General features: G+C 45.1%; 1 protein-coding gene across 3 annotated transcripts in view; it reads left to right on the top strand.

Moving 5' to 3' along the window:
• The window catches only part of LOC126259558 (neural cell adhesion molecule 2), a 623,716-nt gene that overhangs the window by 540,932 nt on the left and 62,396 nt on the right, over positions 1 to 20,388 (top strand). For 2 of the 3 annotated variants that reach the window (XM_049956450.1, XM_049956451.1), the window contains exon 12: positions 7,396 to 7,561. The exons of the other annotated variant lie outside the window; for it this stretch is intronic. In XM_049956450.1, coding sequence (XP_049812407.1) covers positions 7,396 to 7,561 — 166 coding nt within the window. The remainder of the gene's footprint in view (positions 1 to 7,395; positions 7,562 to 20,388) is intronic. 3 annotated transcript variants of the gene reach the window in all.

Raw genomic sequence — 20,388 nt, 5'->3', positions numbered from 1 at the left:
AGAGGTATCATCTTGCGCGAGTAGAGATCTGCGGCATTATCCAATTGACTAACGTAGAGTTTGGTAGAAGAAGAAGTGAATAGTCAGTGTTATATTAGCAGCAAAGGTACGGAGTGAGATCCATTCAAGAGAGACATCAGTAACATGTTTATGAAGTTTTTCTCAGATGAGCAGTTTTTTTAGTATACAACGTGATAACAGAGAAGCTGCTTCTGGAACAATACATCGGATGCGGAGAATAAAAGTTCAGTGTGAACAACAGACACCCGAAGAAGCTAAAGATGGAAGTATTTGAAGAATGACGATACATTCTGTTAACGTTTAGAAGGGAAATACGTTGTGTACTGAAGAGAGACAACAAAGAATAGATCAAGACAGGTTTATGGTCAGTTCCTACCAAAAGATAGAACGTCTTAATGCTATATCTGGTTTACCACACATAAAAGGTGAAATCAGCACTGGAAAAAAAGTGCAGAGAGGATGTTTGGTTGGCTTGGGATTAAGAAAATGTGCTAAAAAAAATATAGCTGATTTTATGTGTACTAGACATGTAACGATGGAAATAAAACAGAAGACGTAGGAATAACAGCCTAACTAATGCTGATGTAGTATGTGATAAAGTACTACCGACATACTTGGAGGATTTGTAGGGCGTGTTTTCAGGAACAAAATGAGGATAGCAACGTTACAGTGCCTTGAAGAAATAACTGCGAAGGCCTGATGCCACGCCGCGAATTCGCCAGCAAATGTCAGTTTGTACGTTGACTGGTATGAAGCAGAACACTTTGTATCTGACAGCATTCGAGACGTTAGCTGGCGACGAACTGGTCACGTCTGTCGCTACAATGAAGCTAGCGGTCCGTCAGGATATAAACTCACCTTTTCTGCAGAAGGGATATCCTAGCGGCAGGCGTTGGCATGTGTACTTTAACGGTGTTGGACGATTCTTCCTGGTATGGCCTGGAAACAATTCCGAAGACAGCTAATGAGAGTTGACAGCTCTGCTACCATATCGGTCAGCAAGGTCTACAAATTTGTGGTGGTAGGTGCAGAAGCGTTCAAAGGAATATAACATAAAAATAATGATTTTTAAGAATCCCCAAGAGCTGCTAATGGAATGTTGTTGTTGTTGAGGTCTTCAGTCCAGAGACTGGGTTGATGCAACTGTCCACGCTACTCTATCCTGTGCAAACTTCTTCATCTCCAAGTAACTACTGCACCGTACATCCTTCTGAATCTGCTTAGTGTATTCATCTCTTGGTCTCCCTCTACGACTTTTACCCTCCACGCAGCCCTCCAATACTAAATTGGTAATCCCTTGATGCCGCAGAACATGTCATACCAACCGACCCCTTCTTTTAGTCAAGTTGTGCCACAAATTCCTCTTCTCCCCAATTCTATTCAGTACCTCCTCATTAGTTACGTGATGCACCCATCTAATCTTCAGCATTCTGCTGTAGCACCGCATTTCGAAAGCTTCTATTCCCTTCTTGTCTAAGCTATTTATCGCCCACGCATGGCTACACTCCATATAAACACTTTTAGAAGTCTTCTTGGCACTTAAATCTATACTCGATGTTAACAAATTTCTCTTCTTCCGAAACGCTTTTCTTGCCACTGCCAGTCTAAATTTTATATTCACTCTACTTCGACCATCATCAGTTATCTTGCTCCCCAAATAGTAAATCTCATCTACTACTTTAAATGTCTCATTTCCTAATATAATTCCCTCAGCATCACTTGATTTAATTAGGCTACATTCCATTATCCTCGGTTTGCTCCTATTGATGTTTATCTTATATCCTCCTTTCAAGACACTGTACATTCCGTTCAACTATTCTTCCAGGTCCTTTGCTGTCTCTGACAGAATTACAATGTCATGACAAACCTCAAAGTTTTTATCTCTCCTCCATGGATTTTAATTCCTACTCTAAATTTTTCTTTTGTTTCTTTTACTGCTTTCTCAATATGTAGATAGAATAACATCGGGGATAGGCTACAACCCCGTCTCACTACTTTCCCAAATACTGCTTCCCTTTCATGCCCCTCGACTCTCATAACAGCTATCTACTTTTTGTACAAATTGTAGGTAGCCTTTCGCTCCTTGTATTTCACCTGTTCCGCCTTCATAATTTGAAAGAGAGTATTCCAGTCAACATTGTCAAAGGCTATCTCTAAGTCTACATATGCTAGAAACGTAGGTTTGCCTTTCCTTAACCTATCTTCTAAGATAAGTCGTAGTGTCAGTATTGCCTCACTTGTTCCATCATTTCTACGGAATACGAACTGATCTTGCCCAAGGTCGGCTCTTACCAGTTTTTCCATTCGTCTGTAAAGAATTCGTGTTAGTATTTTGCAGACGTGACTTATTAAGTTGATAGGTCGGTATTTTTCACACCTGTAAACACCTTCTTTCATTGGTATTGGAATTATTATATTCGTATTGAAGTCTGAGGGTTTTTCGGCTGTCTCACACATCTTGCTCACCAGCTGGCTCTCCCAAGGCTGTCAGCAGGTCTAATGGAAGGTTATCTACTCCCGGGGTCTCGTTTCGACTTAGAACTTTCAGTGCTCTGTCAAATTCTTCCCGTAGTGTCATATCTCCAATTTCACCTCCAATTACGTCGTATTCCATTTCAATAATATTGCCCCCAAGTACATCGCCCTTGTATTGACCCTCTGTATACACCTTCCACCGTTCTGCTTTCCCTTTTTTGCTTAGTACTGGTTTTCCATCTGAGCTCTTGATATTCGTACAAGTGGTTCTCTTTTCTCCAAATTCTCTTTCATTTTTCTCTAGGCAGTATTATCTTACCCCTAGTGATATATCACTCTACATCCTTACATTTGTCCTCTAGCCATCCCTGCTTAGCCATTTTGCACTTCCTGTCGATCTCATTTTGAGATGTTTGTATTCCTTTTTGCCTGTTTCATTTACTGCATTTTTATATTTTCGCCTTTCATCAATTAAATTCAATATCTATTCTGTTACCCAATGATTTCTACTGTCCCTCGTCTTTTTACCTACTTAATCCTCTGCTGCCTTCACGATTTCATCTGTCGAAGCTACCCATTCTTCTTTTACTGTATTTCTTCCCCCAATTCCTGTGAATCGTTCCCTAATGTTCTCTCTGAAACTATCTACAACCTGTGGTTCTTTCAGTTTATCCAGGTCCCATCTCCTTAAATTCCCAACTTTTTGCAGTTTCTTCAGTTTTAAACTACAGTTCATAACCAATAGATTGTGATCAGAGTCCACATATGACCCTAGAAATGTCTTACAATTTAAAACCTGGTTCCTAAATCTCTGTCTTACCATTATATAATCTATCTGAAACCTTCCAGTGTCTTTAGGCCTCTTTCAAGTTTACAACGTTCCTTCATGTTTCTTGAACCAAGTGTTAGCTATAATTAAGTTATGGTCTATGCAAAATTGTACCAGGTGGCTTTCTCTTTCATTCTTTACCTCCATTCCATATTCACCTACTACTTTTCCTTCTCTTCCTTTCCCTGCTATCGAATTGCAGTACCCCATGACTATTACATTTTCGTCTCCCTTTACTATCTGAATAATTTCTTTTATCTCATCATACATTTATTCAATATGTTCGTCATCTGCGGAGCTAGTTGGCATATAATCTTTAAGTACTGTGGTAGGTCTTGGCTTCGTGTCTATCTTGCCTAGAATAATGCGTACGCTATGCTGTTTGTAGCAGCTGACCCGCGCTCCTATTTTTTCATTCATCATTAAAACTACTAATGCATTACTCCTATTTGATTTTGTATTTATAGCCCCGTTTTTCACCTGACCAGACTTCATTAATTACGGTTCATATCAAGAGCTCATTATCAGATACCGTAAAACTGTTTCCATCAGCAAGCATTGCATCTTTCTTGCTGTGGCGTTAAAACAAATAATTGTCCATCCTGCGCTGCAGAAACTGCAGTAAGGAATAATATAATTTTCTGTAAAATACCCTCAGTAGGTTGCCATATTCAGGTTTCATCTCCTGACTAGAGTCGACTCTGCATAGATTCAATTCACACTCTACAATACCTTAAAGTTTTTTGTCAGTATCGATGAACCAAGCACTACCTTGGAACTGTTTCAAGTTGCTAAATAACACTGCTTCAGGTGAAGTTATAACTCTGGTGCCACAAGTGCTGATATTCTGCTGATGGACTAAGCTCTAAACGCATTAATAAAGTGTTTAGCACAAAAGGTTTTTTTTTTTTTATTTTGCCACATGAAGCAGTGTTAAAGGCGGACTCATATTCGCTGGCTTGATGCACGATCTTATGCCTCAAATCAAACTCGTCGATATCGTTTTGTTCCACGGGATACAGTATACAGAGAGCTGGTGGTGTAAGTGAGCACATCGTGATCACTGGTGCCTTAATATGTACCCACTTTTCTGTGTTAGCTGTTTTTTCTTTGCGTCTAACAGTCTTCCCCTAAACACGCCACATTATTTACCACTCAGACTTTCCTGCACGGTCGTAACTGTACCACTAAGTGGACTTCACCTATCAGTAAAGACTAACCGTTTTGCGTCTCTGCGTCCACACTTCAACACCTGACCTGTTGCCCACGGGAAAATAAGAGTTAATTGCTTACTGTTGCTACATGTACTTGGAGGCACTAACAAACCTAAAACATAATACTCAAAATAGCTATTATTATTAGTCTGCAAATGAAACAAATACTGATGTAATGTTGCTAATTACACTGTCTTCAGTCACTAACAAAAGTATCTGCACTTCTACCCCTGCAGCAGATGGGTTCAAATGAATTAGAAGGCGCTGAAATATTACGAATAACGAAAATTCGTAAGAATGAAATTGGACTTGATGTTACGATGACTGCCATTATGCGTCAGATCAAAAGTATCAAGACACCTATTAGTGGACATCATTGTAGAGTGTGTCCACTCTTCGCTTTTATGACGGTATGAACTTTGCTTGAGGCACTTTCAGTAAGGTGTCTGACAGTCGAAGAATAGCAGCCCATTCTCTGTCAAGAGTTGAAACCAGAGAAGGCAGATTTGTTGGACGCTGGGGCTAGATACGAAGTTGCTCTATTTGATGCCAAAGGTATTCCACTGAGATCAGTTCAGGACTCTATGCAGATCAGTCCATTTCAACACAATGTCAATTGCCCACAGTACATTGCTCACAGATAATGGTTAATGACAGAGTGCAATATTATACTGATCCAAACAGTCCTTATCTCCAGACTGTTACCCCACTGTACGCCGTACACAATGCAATAAAATGTGATTATACTTTTCCGCATTTAGCGTTTTCTTAAGCGCAGTGAGGGAAACACATCGTAGCTTCGAAAAAGGTGGTAGAAATATCGGCTCCACACATCACTCTTCGCCAAACCCGAACACTTCTTTCGGATTGTCACAGGGTTTAGCATAATTCTTCATTCGAAATCACTCGTTTCCAGTCATCCACTGTGCAGTCACGTCACTCTTTGCACCACCTCAAGCGACGCTTAGCACTCGCTACAGCAACGGTTGGCTTATGAGTACCTGCTTGACCGTTGTACCCCATTCTATATCTAAATAAATTTCTTCTCTACGCATAGTCACTGTGCTAGCTAGACTGCTGGTAGCACTTGGGAACTCACTTGTAATTCCATCTGCTGATCTCATGCGATTTTTAAAGACACCTTCACCAATGCTCAACAGTCCCTGTGAGTTAGTACATGAGCTCTACCTGGTCTTCATTTATCTGTGGTCTCCATCGCGTTTCCACTTCACACCACCTGACTTGCACAACTTTAGAGGCGTTGAAATGTCCCTGGTTGATTTCTTACTGGGGAAACAACAAATGCATATTCCACGTTGAGACCTCTTGACTGATCCTCTCTGCTCTTGCTTATGACACAATACTCACGAATGCCTCTCTTACTGGCGGGCCCCTCTCGTAATATCAAATGGTCAAATGCTTATTACAAAGGCGTGTGCAGATGTGTTTGTTAGGGTAGTATACGTACATTTCCTTGTGTGACTAGTGACACAAGGTATAGTTTGCACTTTTTATCATTTTTTTAGGTCGCTTTCTTGTCTGCTTTTCGCTACAAATTTTTCAATTGATCTTGAACTACCATCGCGATGAGCTACAGACTTGAAATTTTCAATATATCTCAAAAATGGATGAACATGCAATATTAATCAACTTTTGTGTATGGTGTATGGCAGAGGGTACTTTGTTAACCACTATCATTTAGCAATATGTTAAAGGCCTGAAACTTTCAACAAAGATGAGATCTCGATGACAATTCAGTATTAACTCGCTTCCGTATGTGGTGTGTGGCGGAGGGTGTTTCGTGTACCACTTCTATTTCCCTCTTTTCCTGCACCACTTGCAAATGTGTCATGGTAAGAACAGTTGCTGTTAAGCCCCAGTTTGAGCCCGATTCTCTCTAATTTATTGCTTAACTCAGGTGCAGAGGGACTTTACCCAGTATCTGTGTTGTAATCTCATGACAATGTTTGAAACAGAAAATTTGACAAACACAAGACTATATATATATATATATATATATATATATATATATATATATATATATATATATATATATATTAAATCGGGCTAAGAAGCATAAAATAATTTCTGTTCGGCTAAAACAGCCGACCGCTATGGACGAGCGGTTCTCGGTGCTTCATTCCGAAACCGCGTTGCTGTTACGCTTAGGTTCGAATCCTGCCTCGGGCATGGATGTGCGAGATGTCCTTAGGTTAGTTAGGATTAAGTAGTTCTAAGTCTAGGGGATTGATGACCTCAGATGTTAAGTCCCATAGTGCTTAGAGCCATTTGAACAGGCCAAAACAGATTCCTAACCCCATGGAAATAGTCTTGAAATCTGAGGCTCGTGGTTTTTTTACAGCTATGATAATACTTGTAGAATTTAAAACGAACAACTTGGGGCACATGTAATGGATAATAGTAAGTGGGTGAATTATTCATACATCATGGCTGTAGTTATAATTTCTACAAGCATTTTCATCGCTATTAATAATTCACAAGTACAAATTTTCAGGACTATCTGTAGAGGCTTAGCAACCTCTATGCGGCCAAGAGAAATTATTTCATACTACTTAGTCCGTCTTGAAAACGTATTGTATTAAGAAATTTTATATTCAGATAATAATTTGTGTATTATTTCAAAATTCCTCTCGCCTCTAGTTTTGACTCCCCCAGTAAGCTGTAAGTAGTAAGTACTGCTTCAGCGCGCACTGCATGCTTGTCACAGCAAATGCTACGTAATAAACTGTACGGTTTGTCACAGTAGTGGACAGCTGCATGTTAGTTCCGCAGCTGTTGACCGCCGCATCGTGGCTGCTCGGGTAGGCATTAAACGGCGTGTGTTCTATCCTAAAGCGTGGGCCCCCAGGGGCCAGCGGGGGTGCGGTGTCGACCCGGTCGTCGCTAGACGCGCTGCAGGAGGCGCACCTGGCCACGGCGCCACTGACGCCGGGCATCGGACAGCCCACCGGCGCGCTCGCCCAGGAGGACACCGACCCGGACCTCATCCCCAACAAGTACGGTGAGTACCACACGCCACCCGCGGCACTCGCTGAACCTCGTCCACACACCTGGTCGCAACTCCTATAGCACCGGGCAGTAGTCAGCCTGCCGGCACCAAGACACAGCAGGTCACTAACGTAGACATCACAGCCAACTCGTAGGGTGAGTACCGTATTCCAGGACGGCACAGCTAACACATTTGTTACGCTGATAGCAATTCCACCTATATAGTCCGCAAGCCGTCTTACGACGTATGGCGGAGTGTACTTTGTGTACCAGTTCACTTCCCGCTTTTCCTGTACCAGTCACGTATGGTTCGCAGAAAGACCGAGTGCTGGTACGCCACCATGTGGGCTCGAATCTTTCTAACTTTATCATCACGGTCTTTTCGCGAGAGGTTCGTAGGAGGAAGCAATGTATTGTTCTTCTCATTCCAGGAATGTACGCTCTCGGAACTTTAGCAGTAGACCATAACTCGACGAAGAACGCTTTTCTTGCCGCATCTGCCATTGGAGTTGTCTGAGAATCTCCGTGACGCTTTCGCACTTACTAGACGAACTTGTAACGAAACATGGTGCTCTTCTTTGGACCTTCTCAAGATCCTCTAGAGTTCCTATCCGTTTCGATCTCATAGATAAGAGCAATATTTACTTATTGGTCGAGCGAGGGTTTTGTAAGATATTAAATTTGTTGATGAACTACATTTCCTTTGGACTCTTGCAATCAATCTCAGTCTGGCATTTGCCTACTCGTAATTAAGTTTATGCGGTACTTCCATTTCAAATCGCTGCGTGGTCACGTTCCTAGATATTTATGGACACAATTGCTTCCAGTGGTTGTTCTGTGATTTTGTAATCATACAATAAGGTATCGTACTGTCTAAGCATTCACAATATGTTACATACTTTCACAAAATATCTATTCTCTGTAATTCTTCCTGCATTTCTAGCGTCATGATTTCTCTGTATACAGTAGCATCATCCGCGAAAAGCCTCATGGAACTGCGGACGTTATCCGCCAGGTCATTATATATTTTTTGAAAAGTAATGGTGCTGTGACAATCCCCAGTAGCACGCCCGGAGTTACTTTACGTCTGAAGACTCCTCTCAGTTGAGAATGATATACTGTGTTCTGTTTGTAGAAACACTTCAGTCCAGACAACACTACTGATCTGATACTCTTAAGTGCTCCTACACTCCTGGAAATGGAAAAAAGAACACATTGACACCGGTGTGTCAGACCCACCATACTTGCTCCGGACACTGCGAGAGGGCTGTACAAGCAATGATCACACGCACGGCACAGCGGACACACCAGGAACCGCGGTGTTGGCCGTCGAATGGCGCTAGCTGCGCAGCATTTGTGCACCGCCGCCGTCAGTGTCAGCCAGTTTGCCGTGGCATACGGAGCTCCATCGCAGTCTTTAACACTGGTAGCATGCCGCGACAGCGTGGACGTGAACCGTATGTGCAGTTGACGGACTTTGAGCGAGGGCGTATAGTGGGCATGCGGGAGGCCGGGTGGACGTACCGCCGAATTGCTCAACACGTGGGGCGTGAGGTCTCCACAGTACATCGATGTTGTCGCCAGTGGTCGGCGGAAGGTGCACGTGCCCGTCGACCTGGGACCGGACCGCAGCGACGCACGGATGCACGCCAAGACCGTAGGATCCTACGCAGTGCCGTAGGGGACCGCACCGCCACATCCCAGCAAATTAGGGACACTGTTGCTCCTGGGGTATCGGCGAGGACCATTCACAACCGTCTCCATGAAGCTGGGCTACGGTCCCGCACACCGTTAGGCCGTCTTCCGCTCACGCCCCAACATCGTGCAGCCCGCCTCCAGTGGTGTCGCGACAGGCGTGAATGGAGGGACGAATGGAGACGTGTCGTCTTCAGCGATGAGAGTCGCTTCTGCCTTGGTGCCAATGATGGTCGTATGCGTGTTTGGCGCCGTGCAGGTGAGCGCCACAATCAGGACTGCATACGACCGAGGCACACAGGGCCAACACCCGGCATCATGGTGTGGGGAGCGATCTCCTACACTGGCCGTACACCACTGGTGATCGTCGAGGGGACACTGAATAGTGCACGGTACATCCAAACCGTCATCGAACCCATCGTTCTACCATTCCTAGACCGGCAAGGGAACTTGCTGTTCCAACAGGACAATGCTCGTCCGCATGTATCCCGTGCCACCCAACCTGCTCTAGAAGGTGTAAGTCAACTACCCTGGCCAGCAAGATCTCCGGATCTGTCCCCCATTGAGCATGTTTGGGACTGGATGAAGCGTCGTCTCACGCGGTCTGCACGTCCAGCACGAACGCTGGTCCAACTGAGGCGCCAGGTGGAAATGGCATGGCAAGCCGTTCCACAGGACTACATCCAGCATCTCTACGATCGTCTCCATGGGAGAATAGCAGCCTGCATTGCTGCGAAAGGTGGATATACACTGTACTAGTGCCGACATTGTGCATGCTCTGTTGCCTGTGTCTATGTGCCTGTGGTTCTGTCAGTGTGATCATGTGATGTATCTGACCCCAGGAATGTGTCAATAAAGTTTCCCCTTCCTGGGACAATGAATTCACGATGTTCTTATTTCAATTTCCAGGAGTGTATTTTGTTCATTAGGTGCCACTGTGAAGCTGTATCGAACGTCTGTCGGAAGTCAAGAAATACGATATCTACCGGAACGCCTGTATCTACTGCTTTCTGTGTCTCGTGGACTAATAGAGCCAGCTGGATTTCAAATGCCCGTAAATTACGGAACCCATGTTGGACCGTGCAGAGGAGTTTTTCGGTCTCCAGAAATATTAAAGTATTCGAGTATAAAACATGTTCCAAAATTCTAAAACATACCCACATCAGGATATAGGCCTATAGTTTGCTGGGCCTGTTCGACGAACCTTACTGGAAGCGCTTATTTCTAAACATTAGGAACACTTCTTTTTCCATACAGCACATATTTCATGGCTTGTAATGATGGTCGTTCCACTTACCACTATATTCACATGTCGTTTATTGGCTCAGCTTTTATCACTTTTCTTGTGTCTCAATTTTCTTTATTTTATCCTATTTTGTACACTGTTTCACAGCTCTAAGGAATCTCTTTCAAGCGCTTGAACTTTTTCCTTGTACATCTATACCACGCAACCCACCTTAAGGACTATGGCAGAGAGTAGCCTATGTACTACAGTCTCTTTTGCCCTTTCCTGTTTCAGCAGGTCAGTAAACCTCAAACTGTGCTCGAACCTAGCTAATTTTACGTCCATGGTCTTTTCTCCAGGTATACCTACTCTCTAGGAAAATTTGCTTACCGGTACTCTATTTTAACAGCAAATCACTACGTCAGGCTGAACATTATTATTGTAGTGTCTGCTACTGGAGTTACACGATCATCTACGTAACGCTTTTGAGCTTACAAAATGAGCCTGTGACGAAATGCACGGCTCTTCTTTGGATCTTCTCTATTTCCTCTAGGAACATGTCTAGGACCGAACACAGGCCGACAACGAATATTCAAGCACTGGTCGAACGAGGGCATTGTAACCTACCTCCTTCATGTTTGGACTACATTTCCTGAGTGTTACAGCTTCTAGAGCTTATTATGTGATGTGTGCAATCATACAGATACCTACCTTTGCGTTTACATCCTAGTCATCTGATTGGGACCCAGAATTCTTTGTTGTAGAGAAGCGCAGGAATTGGAAAGCACAATTATTAATTTTATTTTATTTTCCCCGCCTTATTCCTGAGGTCACATTTATGTTTCCACAAATATTGGAATTTTACAGTTTTTTCTCTTCGTCTTCTAGACAGCTTATTTGCGTCTCTTCCTGACTGCATGCCTAAAATGTACGGTTAGACCAACAGCATAAGTGAAATGACACAGTCTCAGAGACTTTACTGGGCACATACAGATACGATTTTACCACGCAGGGGCGGCAGTGAGAAGTGGGATCGAGGAGGGAGGTATGCCAGGCTAATTCGTGCTGTAGCGTGAACCGCTATGCCAGCATGGCTTAGTAACAGTCCGGCTTTCGCCGCCGTGCAGTGCGGACGTGTTGTTGTTTCCGCCTGCGGAGCGCGCGCGCTCGCTGTTGTTTACTTTTCAGCGGCCGTCACTTACGTGTAGCTTACGTGCACTAGAACCATGGCCAACCGTTTTCGAAAATCAACATTACGATTCAACTTCTGCAACGACTACTCACGACCAAAGGCCTTGGAAGTGGAACGCTTCCTACGCGACGTTGCTAAGATCCCAGCTTCCTACATCTTGGGCATCCATTTGTCCATATTAAGCAGTACGGTGTACGTCAAAGTCGTCAATGACGCGGTATGTGAAAGAATACTTCGTGACACCAACCGTGGATTACGCTTTTGCCACGCCGACGGCAATGTCGGAGCGGTCACTGTCGACCATGCCGGCTTAGGAATGCGCACCGTACGAGTTTTCGAACTCCCGTTCGAGCTCCCGGCGAAAGACGTTATCGCGGCTTTCTTCCCCTATGGCACTGTACATGGTCACACTGCCGAACGCTGGGCGCAATTCCAAACGTACCCCGTTCTTAACGGTGTACGGCAGATCACCTTCGATCTCCATCGCCTCGTGCCATCTTACCTGCAAATTAGCGGGTGCCGCGCGGTTGTCGTATACGACGGCCAACCCAAGACCTGTTCCGGGTGCGGCAAAGAAGGCCACCTCAGATCTGAGTGTCTACAGCGACGAATCACCCAATTGCCAGCCGCTACTGTGGCACCTCCGGCTCCGACGACGGTTTTAGCGTTCACCTACGCATCGGCGCTCTCTTCTCCTCCCACCGGCCCCCGCCCGTCGGATCATGTACCGGTGACCCTTCCAGCTGCTACGGATACCGCCGGGGCCGACACGTCGCGCTCAAAGCCTGACACTACTCCGGCGCCACTACTAACAGCCCGAACATATGGACGCCCCTTCATTTGACGTTCCCGCGACGGCCTTCCTCTCAGAGCGACGCGACTCCCTTCCGTCTTCCGACACGGAGGGACGAACCCGCAAACAACGTTCACCCAAGAGGCGCAAGAGGAGGCGCCGTACGGTCTCGGAACGAGACGGATCACCTCCCCCTGATGCTCCAGAGGCCGTCCAACCCGACGAGGCCTCGGAGAACCTACACGACGATACGAATGACGACAAGATGACGCCGACTGTGGCTGTGTCGATGCCTACTCTACTGGCTCGTCCAGGTGCTCCTGAACCAATGGACTCCACCGTTGCGACTGCCGCCGAAACGTCCTCCGCCCCTACGACCGAAGTGGAACGTACGACCATCACAACGACAGCGCCTTCAATGGTGTGGAGTGAGGACGTCGATGAGGACCCGGACCACACGCTGGGGACAGAGTTACCCCAGACGGCAGCATCGTTACGCCGCTGATAACGCCGTCAGGTGGCGTACGGCACGACTCGCCGTTGCCTCGCCCCTCTTCATCCTCCGCCGGTGGAGTTCCCCTCCACGGCGGGGTACGGCTCCAAACCTACCGAGTAGCGACGATCAACACTAACACCATTAGCTCACCCGTGAAACTTCAACTGCTGTGAGAGATGATATGTTCGTCGGACGTCGATATCGCACTACTACAGGAAGTACACTTGGCCACACTTCCAGACGTCGCGGGATATAACACTTATCCTTCTCCTGGTGACCACCTGGGACGCGGCGTAGCCATCTACGTCAGAGAAGGCATTCCAGTGGCCGATATCACGTACCTTCCATCTACCAGAGGCATGGCCGTCACCGTCATGGGGACGCGTATCGTCAACATTTACGCTCCGTCAGGCTCCACCCGCAGACGCGACAGGGCACTCTTCTATTCAGAAGAAATCGCTCCTTTGTTTCTTGGACGCTGCGACCATTACTTGCTTGGGGGTGATTTTAATTGTGTCTTGCACCATAAAGATCAAGTGCCCCACTACAAAACCTGTCAAGAACTGCGTCTTGTCGTCCGAGATCTGTTGCTCCGCGACACTTGGGAAGTTCAGCACGGCGACGCGCCTGGACATACTTACCAGACGAGTCACTCCGCGAGCCGCCTTGATAGAATTTACGTCTCTTAGGAACTCACACCTGCAGTCAAAGGTGCAGAACTTTGGCCCCTGGCCTTTTCGGACCACTGTGCCTACATCTGCAATATTGTTTTCCCCAAGCAAGTGGTCTGGCGTAGTCCTGCACCGTGGAAGCTAAACACCTCCCATCTTCATGATCCCAAATGTCTTCAACGTGTTACCGAGACATGGGCCATCTGTGAACGTGGCTTACTCAAATACAGCACGACCTTGACCTGGTGGCTGAAATGTGCCAAACCTGCCATTCGACGTACTTTGATTCAGTATGGAAAGGAAGTTGCTACGTGGCGCCGGCACACTACCGACTATTTCTACGCCGTTCTCCGCGATCTGGACACCCAACCGCCCACCCCTGACACCCAGAGGGAACGCAGCAGGATTCAGGCGCAAATTGTAACTTTGACACGCCGTAGACTGCAGGGGGCTATGGTGCGAACCCGATGTCAAGATTCGGCGGAACAAGAATATCCGACCATACATCATATCGCCTCCGATAGGAAACATCGACGACAACAACTCATCACCGAGATCACCACCTGTCGCGGTCAGCACGTCACTTGCCAGGCCGAAATCGTCAGTGCCTTTGTCGACCACTACCGCACAATGTACCAGGAGGAGACTACCAACAACCACGCTGAGGAGTCTGTGTTACCACATGTAACTCGCACCCTCACCAGTGCCGAAGCGGACGAGCTGATGGAGCCAATTACGCGTGACGAAATCCACGATGCAATCAAAAAAGGTGCTCTGAATAAGTCTTGTCAATGTGCGACTTCTAGCGGCGTCCTTGTACATGTCCACCATGTACAGGCAGTGGCACGGGGGCACCTCCCTTACGCGCAATTTGCTGGAAATTCTTGTGCCCGCGACCATAACACCACCAGTACCAGTCGCACACATCAAGCACCATCTGACGCACATTTCTGATTTCATCGTCGACTTCAGTTGTGCTCACACACTCTTACCGACCACGCGTTCTCCTCGACCTAAAGACTTTTACACCCCACTGCTTCGTTCCATATCCAGCAACAACATCAAATTGAGACATCTGTCCAACGGTTTGGCGTCATATCCACCAGCCTTCTCTTCTCTCCAACGTCCGGGCAACATGGTACCAAGTCGCAAATGAAAAATTCGCCACAAATCATCGTCTTCACGCCATCGGACTAAAGGACTCTCCACTTTGTTCCATTTGCCACCTCGTGGATGACGATGTCCATCAAATGACTTGTGCTGCCACCAGTGACGTCTGGAAACTTGCCCGACAGTTCGTTGCCTGTTACCTCCGCGTTCCGCCGGACTCGAGTGACCCATGGACTTTTATCCATCCTGAGAATACTTATTTCCCCGTCATCAAAAATCATGCGATTGTATGGGTCAAGGGATGGACGATCACCTACATGTATAATGATGGCGACAAATCACGCCTTAGTTTCTGGCAGTACTTACAAACCGCCCACAGTGAAGTCGAACACCGCTACCGCGCCTTCTTCGCCAATTACCTACATGCGATCTTTACGTCACCCCCGCTCAGCTGGATGTTGTCACACACCGACAGCACTCCCGCCCCCCCCCCCCCCCCCCCCCTGCTGACAGCTGAGACCCCCCGCGCTACTTTCTATATTGTAACACACAGTGGAGTAGGCGCAGGGACACGCGCCTCCTTTCTTTTATGCACTACACCAGATCACACTGGTTTTTCCCTCACTCCACTGAATATTGTTCACACCTCTTAGCTTACTTCAGTATTATTATTCTTTTTTTTCCTACACCTTGTTCATAAAAAAAATTGCTCACCTTGTACTAGTATAATGATTTGTGTTATTTTCGCCGGAAGAATGGCATTTCTGTTGTATTTACGTTTGTACCAATAAAGATCTTTTGTTCATTTGCCCTGTTCCTGGTGAAAAAAAAACAATAAAAATAATAAAATAAAATCAAAATAAATCAAAAAGCTACTTTGAGGGAGTGATTCAGGGACGGGAGGGGGGAGACATCGCGGCCAGGCCTCGGGTTCCGACCCCTGCCCACCGTGTCTACACCTAACTCATAACTGAACACACTTAAAAAAAAAGAAAAGTAAAAAAAAGTCCTAAAAAGAGTTTTTGTTGAGGCAATGGTTCGCGTCTCAACACTTCCAATTTTTTTTCCCTAAAATTCGCGTTTTTATTAAAATTAAAAAAATAATAATAAAAAAGTGGCTAACGCACCTGCCTACTAAGCAGGAGACCTAGGTTCGATTCCCGGCCACGGTGCAAATTTTCACTCCCATTTCAGCCTCCTGCTTCTTTTAGTGTTCAACCCTGAGGTTGGTTTGCAGCAGAGCTCCATTCCTGTCTTCTGTCTGCCTTCCTCTTCATTTCCACGTATGTGTTACATCCAACGTCATTCATGATCTGTTCACTCATTTCATTCTGTAAACACAAAAACAATGTAATTTGGCACTGCTGCAACACACTGTACTGTACCCACGCACTTAGCCTCTGTGCCTCTTAGCACGAGAGGGGGCTAGCTTGCTGGCAACCTGGCTCAGGAGTACCCCAACTCTAACCCAACCAATTCTGATACGTAACACAAGCCGGCTTCGCACCGCTAGAGGCACCACATACCTGACGTCTGCGCTCCTACGACACTAGCGGTCGGCTAGCCCACTGGACTCGGGCAAGGCTCCCGGCCTGAGTGGCCGAGCGGTTCTAGGCGCTTCAGTCCGGAACCGCGTGACCGCTACGGTCGCAGGTTCGAATGCTGCCTCGGGCATGGATGTGAGTGATGTCCTTAGGTTAGTTAGGTTTAAGTACTTCTAAGTTGTAGGGGACTGATGACCACAGATGTTAAGTCCCATAGTGCTCAGAGCCATTTGAACCATTTTTTTTCGGGCAAGGCAACACCGACCACGAACATATCACTAACAAAAACGGTGAGGCCCAGAATGAATTTTCACTCTGGAGAGGAGTGTGCACCGGTATCAAACTTCCTCACAGATTAAAACTGTGTGCCGGACCGGGACTGGAACTGGGGTCATTTGCCTTTCGTGAACACGAGTCACGACCCATCCTCACAGCTTTACTTTCGCCTGTATCTCATCTCTCACCTTCCGAACATCACACAGATTCTCCTGCGTAATTTGCGGAACTAATACTCTTTGAAGAATGAAAATTGCAGGAACATGGCTCAGACACAGGGTTGCAGGCTTGTTTCCAGAATGAATTATCCTCAGTTTGATGCCTAGTCTGGTACACCGTTCTAATGAGCCAAGAAGTTTCACGGTGGGGACTATTTGCCAGGCCGGTGCTTTTAGACAAACATGGCTGAAGGTCGTGTCTCTAGAGAGACAGGCCAGTTGGCTAGCTGGATGCGACAGGAGAAGATTTACTCTGACATCCACGAGAGCTGTGTTGATTACAAAACGACAGACTGGTACTGCCAGTACTTTCTCACTTATCCTGACAGCAGGCACCGGCCACTCCGCTGGGTCGCTAGGGGCAGAAGAGCAATGTGAAGAGCTTCCTCCTGTGCTAATAGTTAGTTTTTAATGTACTGATAAACTGTAAAGTATTCAACGAAAGCATAAACTTCAACATAGATTAAACGAAATTTATTTACTTGTTTTGTAAATAAAACAGTCTTTCCTTGCTGCTTTTTGTCTTTTACTTTCATTGAGTCATTTAAATGAATTTACTTTCTTAAGTTTTCTGATAATTTTTTTTTTATATTTATGGTTCCAACGAAAAAGTACAGACTGCCGATGTTGGTGTTGATGTGGTTGGTGACACGTAGTTACTTTAATATTCTCACTTACATAAAATATTTTGTAAAAATTAGGTTCACCCTTAAGTGAATGAGCGCCTAACCACTTCCTAATTCAGATAAAACCACCAAAAAGAATCTCCATAATTCAGTTAATATGAGAGTAATGATAGGTTAATTAGTTGTTGGAATATAAAATGTTTTGAGATTAAATACAACACTTTTATTCACAAAAGTGACTCTATACAATGAACCTTCATCCACCCTAGTGGGCGTCCAAAAAGGGAAGAAAGAAAGTAAAAAAATCAAAGAACGGTTATCTCTTACAAAGATAATTTTCGTTTGAAAGAACGATTGGTGTAACATCAGTGTATTATATTTACTCTGCTCTCAAAAACGACATTACACTATCTGTCCTCTGCATTATAAGTGTTACTCAGTAGCTCACAAATATTATTTTGTACAATAATATTGTATGCATCAGTGTTCCAAGTGAGTGGGATTATGATAAAGAGACACTGTAACGATATTAAAACTTTTACGACTCCTGTCAGTAGGCTTGGTGATTTCGAAACTCCCTTGTATGACCTCTCCTTCAATTTCGAACTTCATCTTGACGATGCGTAACGGGAGTTGAACCATTGCTTTATGGTGTTGAATCTGAGTCCAATGGCATTTCAGAGTGTAGTCATGGAAGGAATTTTCACGTGAACGTTTGGGCTTCATCTTGAGGCACTTTCGTGGGGTAATCCGTGCCGTGTACCTCATAAAGCATGTCGAATTATTGTAATCCAACATCCTCTGGTGTAGTTAATATGTGACTTGCAAGTTCGTGAAGTTGATGCGAAATTTCCGGCGGTATAGTACCCGCAGCCACACCAAATGGTGTTGAATTAAGATAAGCCGATTTACTTAACGAGATACATGATATGGACTGGCAAGATGAATTGCATGAAAGTGAATCCTTTAAGCTGCGAAATCGATCAGAAATAGACAGAAAAAAAATCTGATTTGAAAGAAAGCAATAAAGGCATAAATAATTTTTATTCTCTATAAAAAAGATATTTCACAGCTGACGTCCCCATTTCTTCCAGCTTTATAAGAGAAACACCATTAAAATATAATATTTTTACAGACCGTTGGAGAGACTCTTAGTAATAAATAATGATAGTGTTGTTAGCGACGAGAGTATATAGCAAAACTATAGTGTCAACTTACTTACGTCTCTGATTGGTACGACAACGTTATAACTATAAATGAAAGTGAAAACTTAGACAATCCACAATTTTGACATGCCCAGTTGTAATTGTGAACTTGTTCTACCAAGCAGCAAAGGAACAATCAACTAACAAGGCAAACTGTGCCACCACAGCGCCATTATCAATCTTTAATATTATACGACAGCTACAATTTTGTGCTTCTCTTTTATAAGTTGCCATGTTGTACACGTTCACACTATATACGCCCAGTATTAAAACTGTTTTCTATCATATGATGTAATTTGAATCGTCTGCAATAAATACGTACAGCAGTTATCATCTCGGAAGTCATTGTACACGTCACACTGTACTTACATTTCTCTCTTAGGATGTTAAGATCGCTATAGATAAGTGATGAATAAGATCGACTGTGCAGTTAAGTACCTCTTACATGCTGAAAGATTATGTAACTGTCTTGGAATTCATATTGTTTTTGTCCAATATGCTTGTATGCGCGCTGCACATGCACACGCATGGACACAAACACATTATTCGAAACATATCTTTTTCCTCTGTTATCATTTGTTTATCTCAATTAGTTTATTGAGTTATATTACTTTATGGTGCCTATTTCCTGTTTTCAAACGTATAGCAAACGTCTGCAGACGAAACATTTTATCGAAGTGGAAATCTTTTCCCGTGTCAGTTGTGCAAGCATGTAAAAGAACGTAATGAGGACTCGAATCTTCAAACATTTTAATATGACTTCTGGCCAGTTTGTCAACCAACTTTTCGCATCTTCTCGAAGTATTTATCATAGTGACCTATGCGTATGCTTCGAAGATCACACTATCTGCAGGACGCAGACTTTATGCATTTTGGTCACGTAGTATATTACTGTATTCGAGCGCCAGTGGAAGTTGTTAAAATTTCAATTTCCTTCAATCCTATTCCATTTTCGCAATACCAGATATTGGTTCACATCAGTTCAGTGAATAGTATCACGCGTTTATAAACACGCCAGATGGCGCAAAGCGGACGCGGTCCCGAATGAGCATTTCCACCGACTCCTCACCCCAACCACCCAACCCCTTTCCCACCCTCGTTCTCTCCTGCTGTGTTTGGGAATATATAAAGTCGGGCTTTCCAAAGACGCATATAGAGATTTCTGTTCCAGTTCGGTAATGTGTGCGTACTTATACGCTCACGCGCAAGTGTATGTGTGTGTGTGCGTGTGTGTTTGTGTGCGTATGCGCACGCGCATGCGTACCGCGTTGTGCGTGCCGGCCTGCCGGTGCATTTTAAGCGCAGAGAAATCGCCGGCAACTATTCAGTTCCTGCACAGTAGCATGAATTTTACATTTATATGCTGATCGTTGCGTCGGATGTTGGCGGCGCTGTAATACCCCGCCTGGTCGATGCCGTATAGCGGATAGACATCACCGTTCGCTACCTGAAAGGAAATCAAATTCAGGGGGGAGGCATATCCTGATATGCTGCTTGTTCGCTGCTGCCACTACACATTTCGGGAATACGTCGCGCTGGCATTAATTGAGCGGATCTGATAGCTACGTCAGCCTAGTGCCACTGCTGGCTCATGCTGGAATGCTCAGCCTTGCGTACCGGAGACCAAATCATGCATACCTCTCCGGCTGATTTCACAATCTTCAGTCCTGGAGAGGTAGATGCCGAGACATTCAGCAGTCGACTCGTCGCACACTTTGTTTTATACCGGGTGGCTATAATTACAATGCAGCTACTGGCAGACGTCCAGTACGTTCTGTAATCATCATAT

This window comes from Schistocerca nitens, chromosome 5 (assembly GCF_023898315.1).
Source record: "Schistocerca nitens isolate TAMUIC-IGC-003100 chromosome 5, iqSchNite1.1, whole genome shotgun sequence".
Classification (NCBI taxonomy): domain Eukaryota; kingdom Metazoa; phylum Arthropoda; class Insecta; order Orthoptera; family Acrididae; genus Schistocerca; species Schistocerca nitens.
The sequence above is the reverse complement of the archived record's forward strand: the minus strand, read 5'-3'. Positions and strand labels throughout refer to the sequence as shown.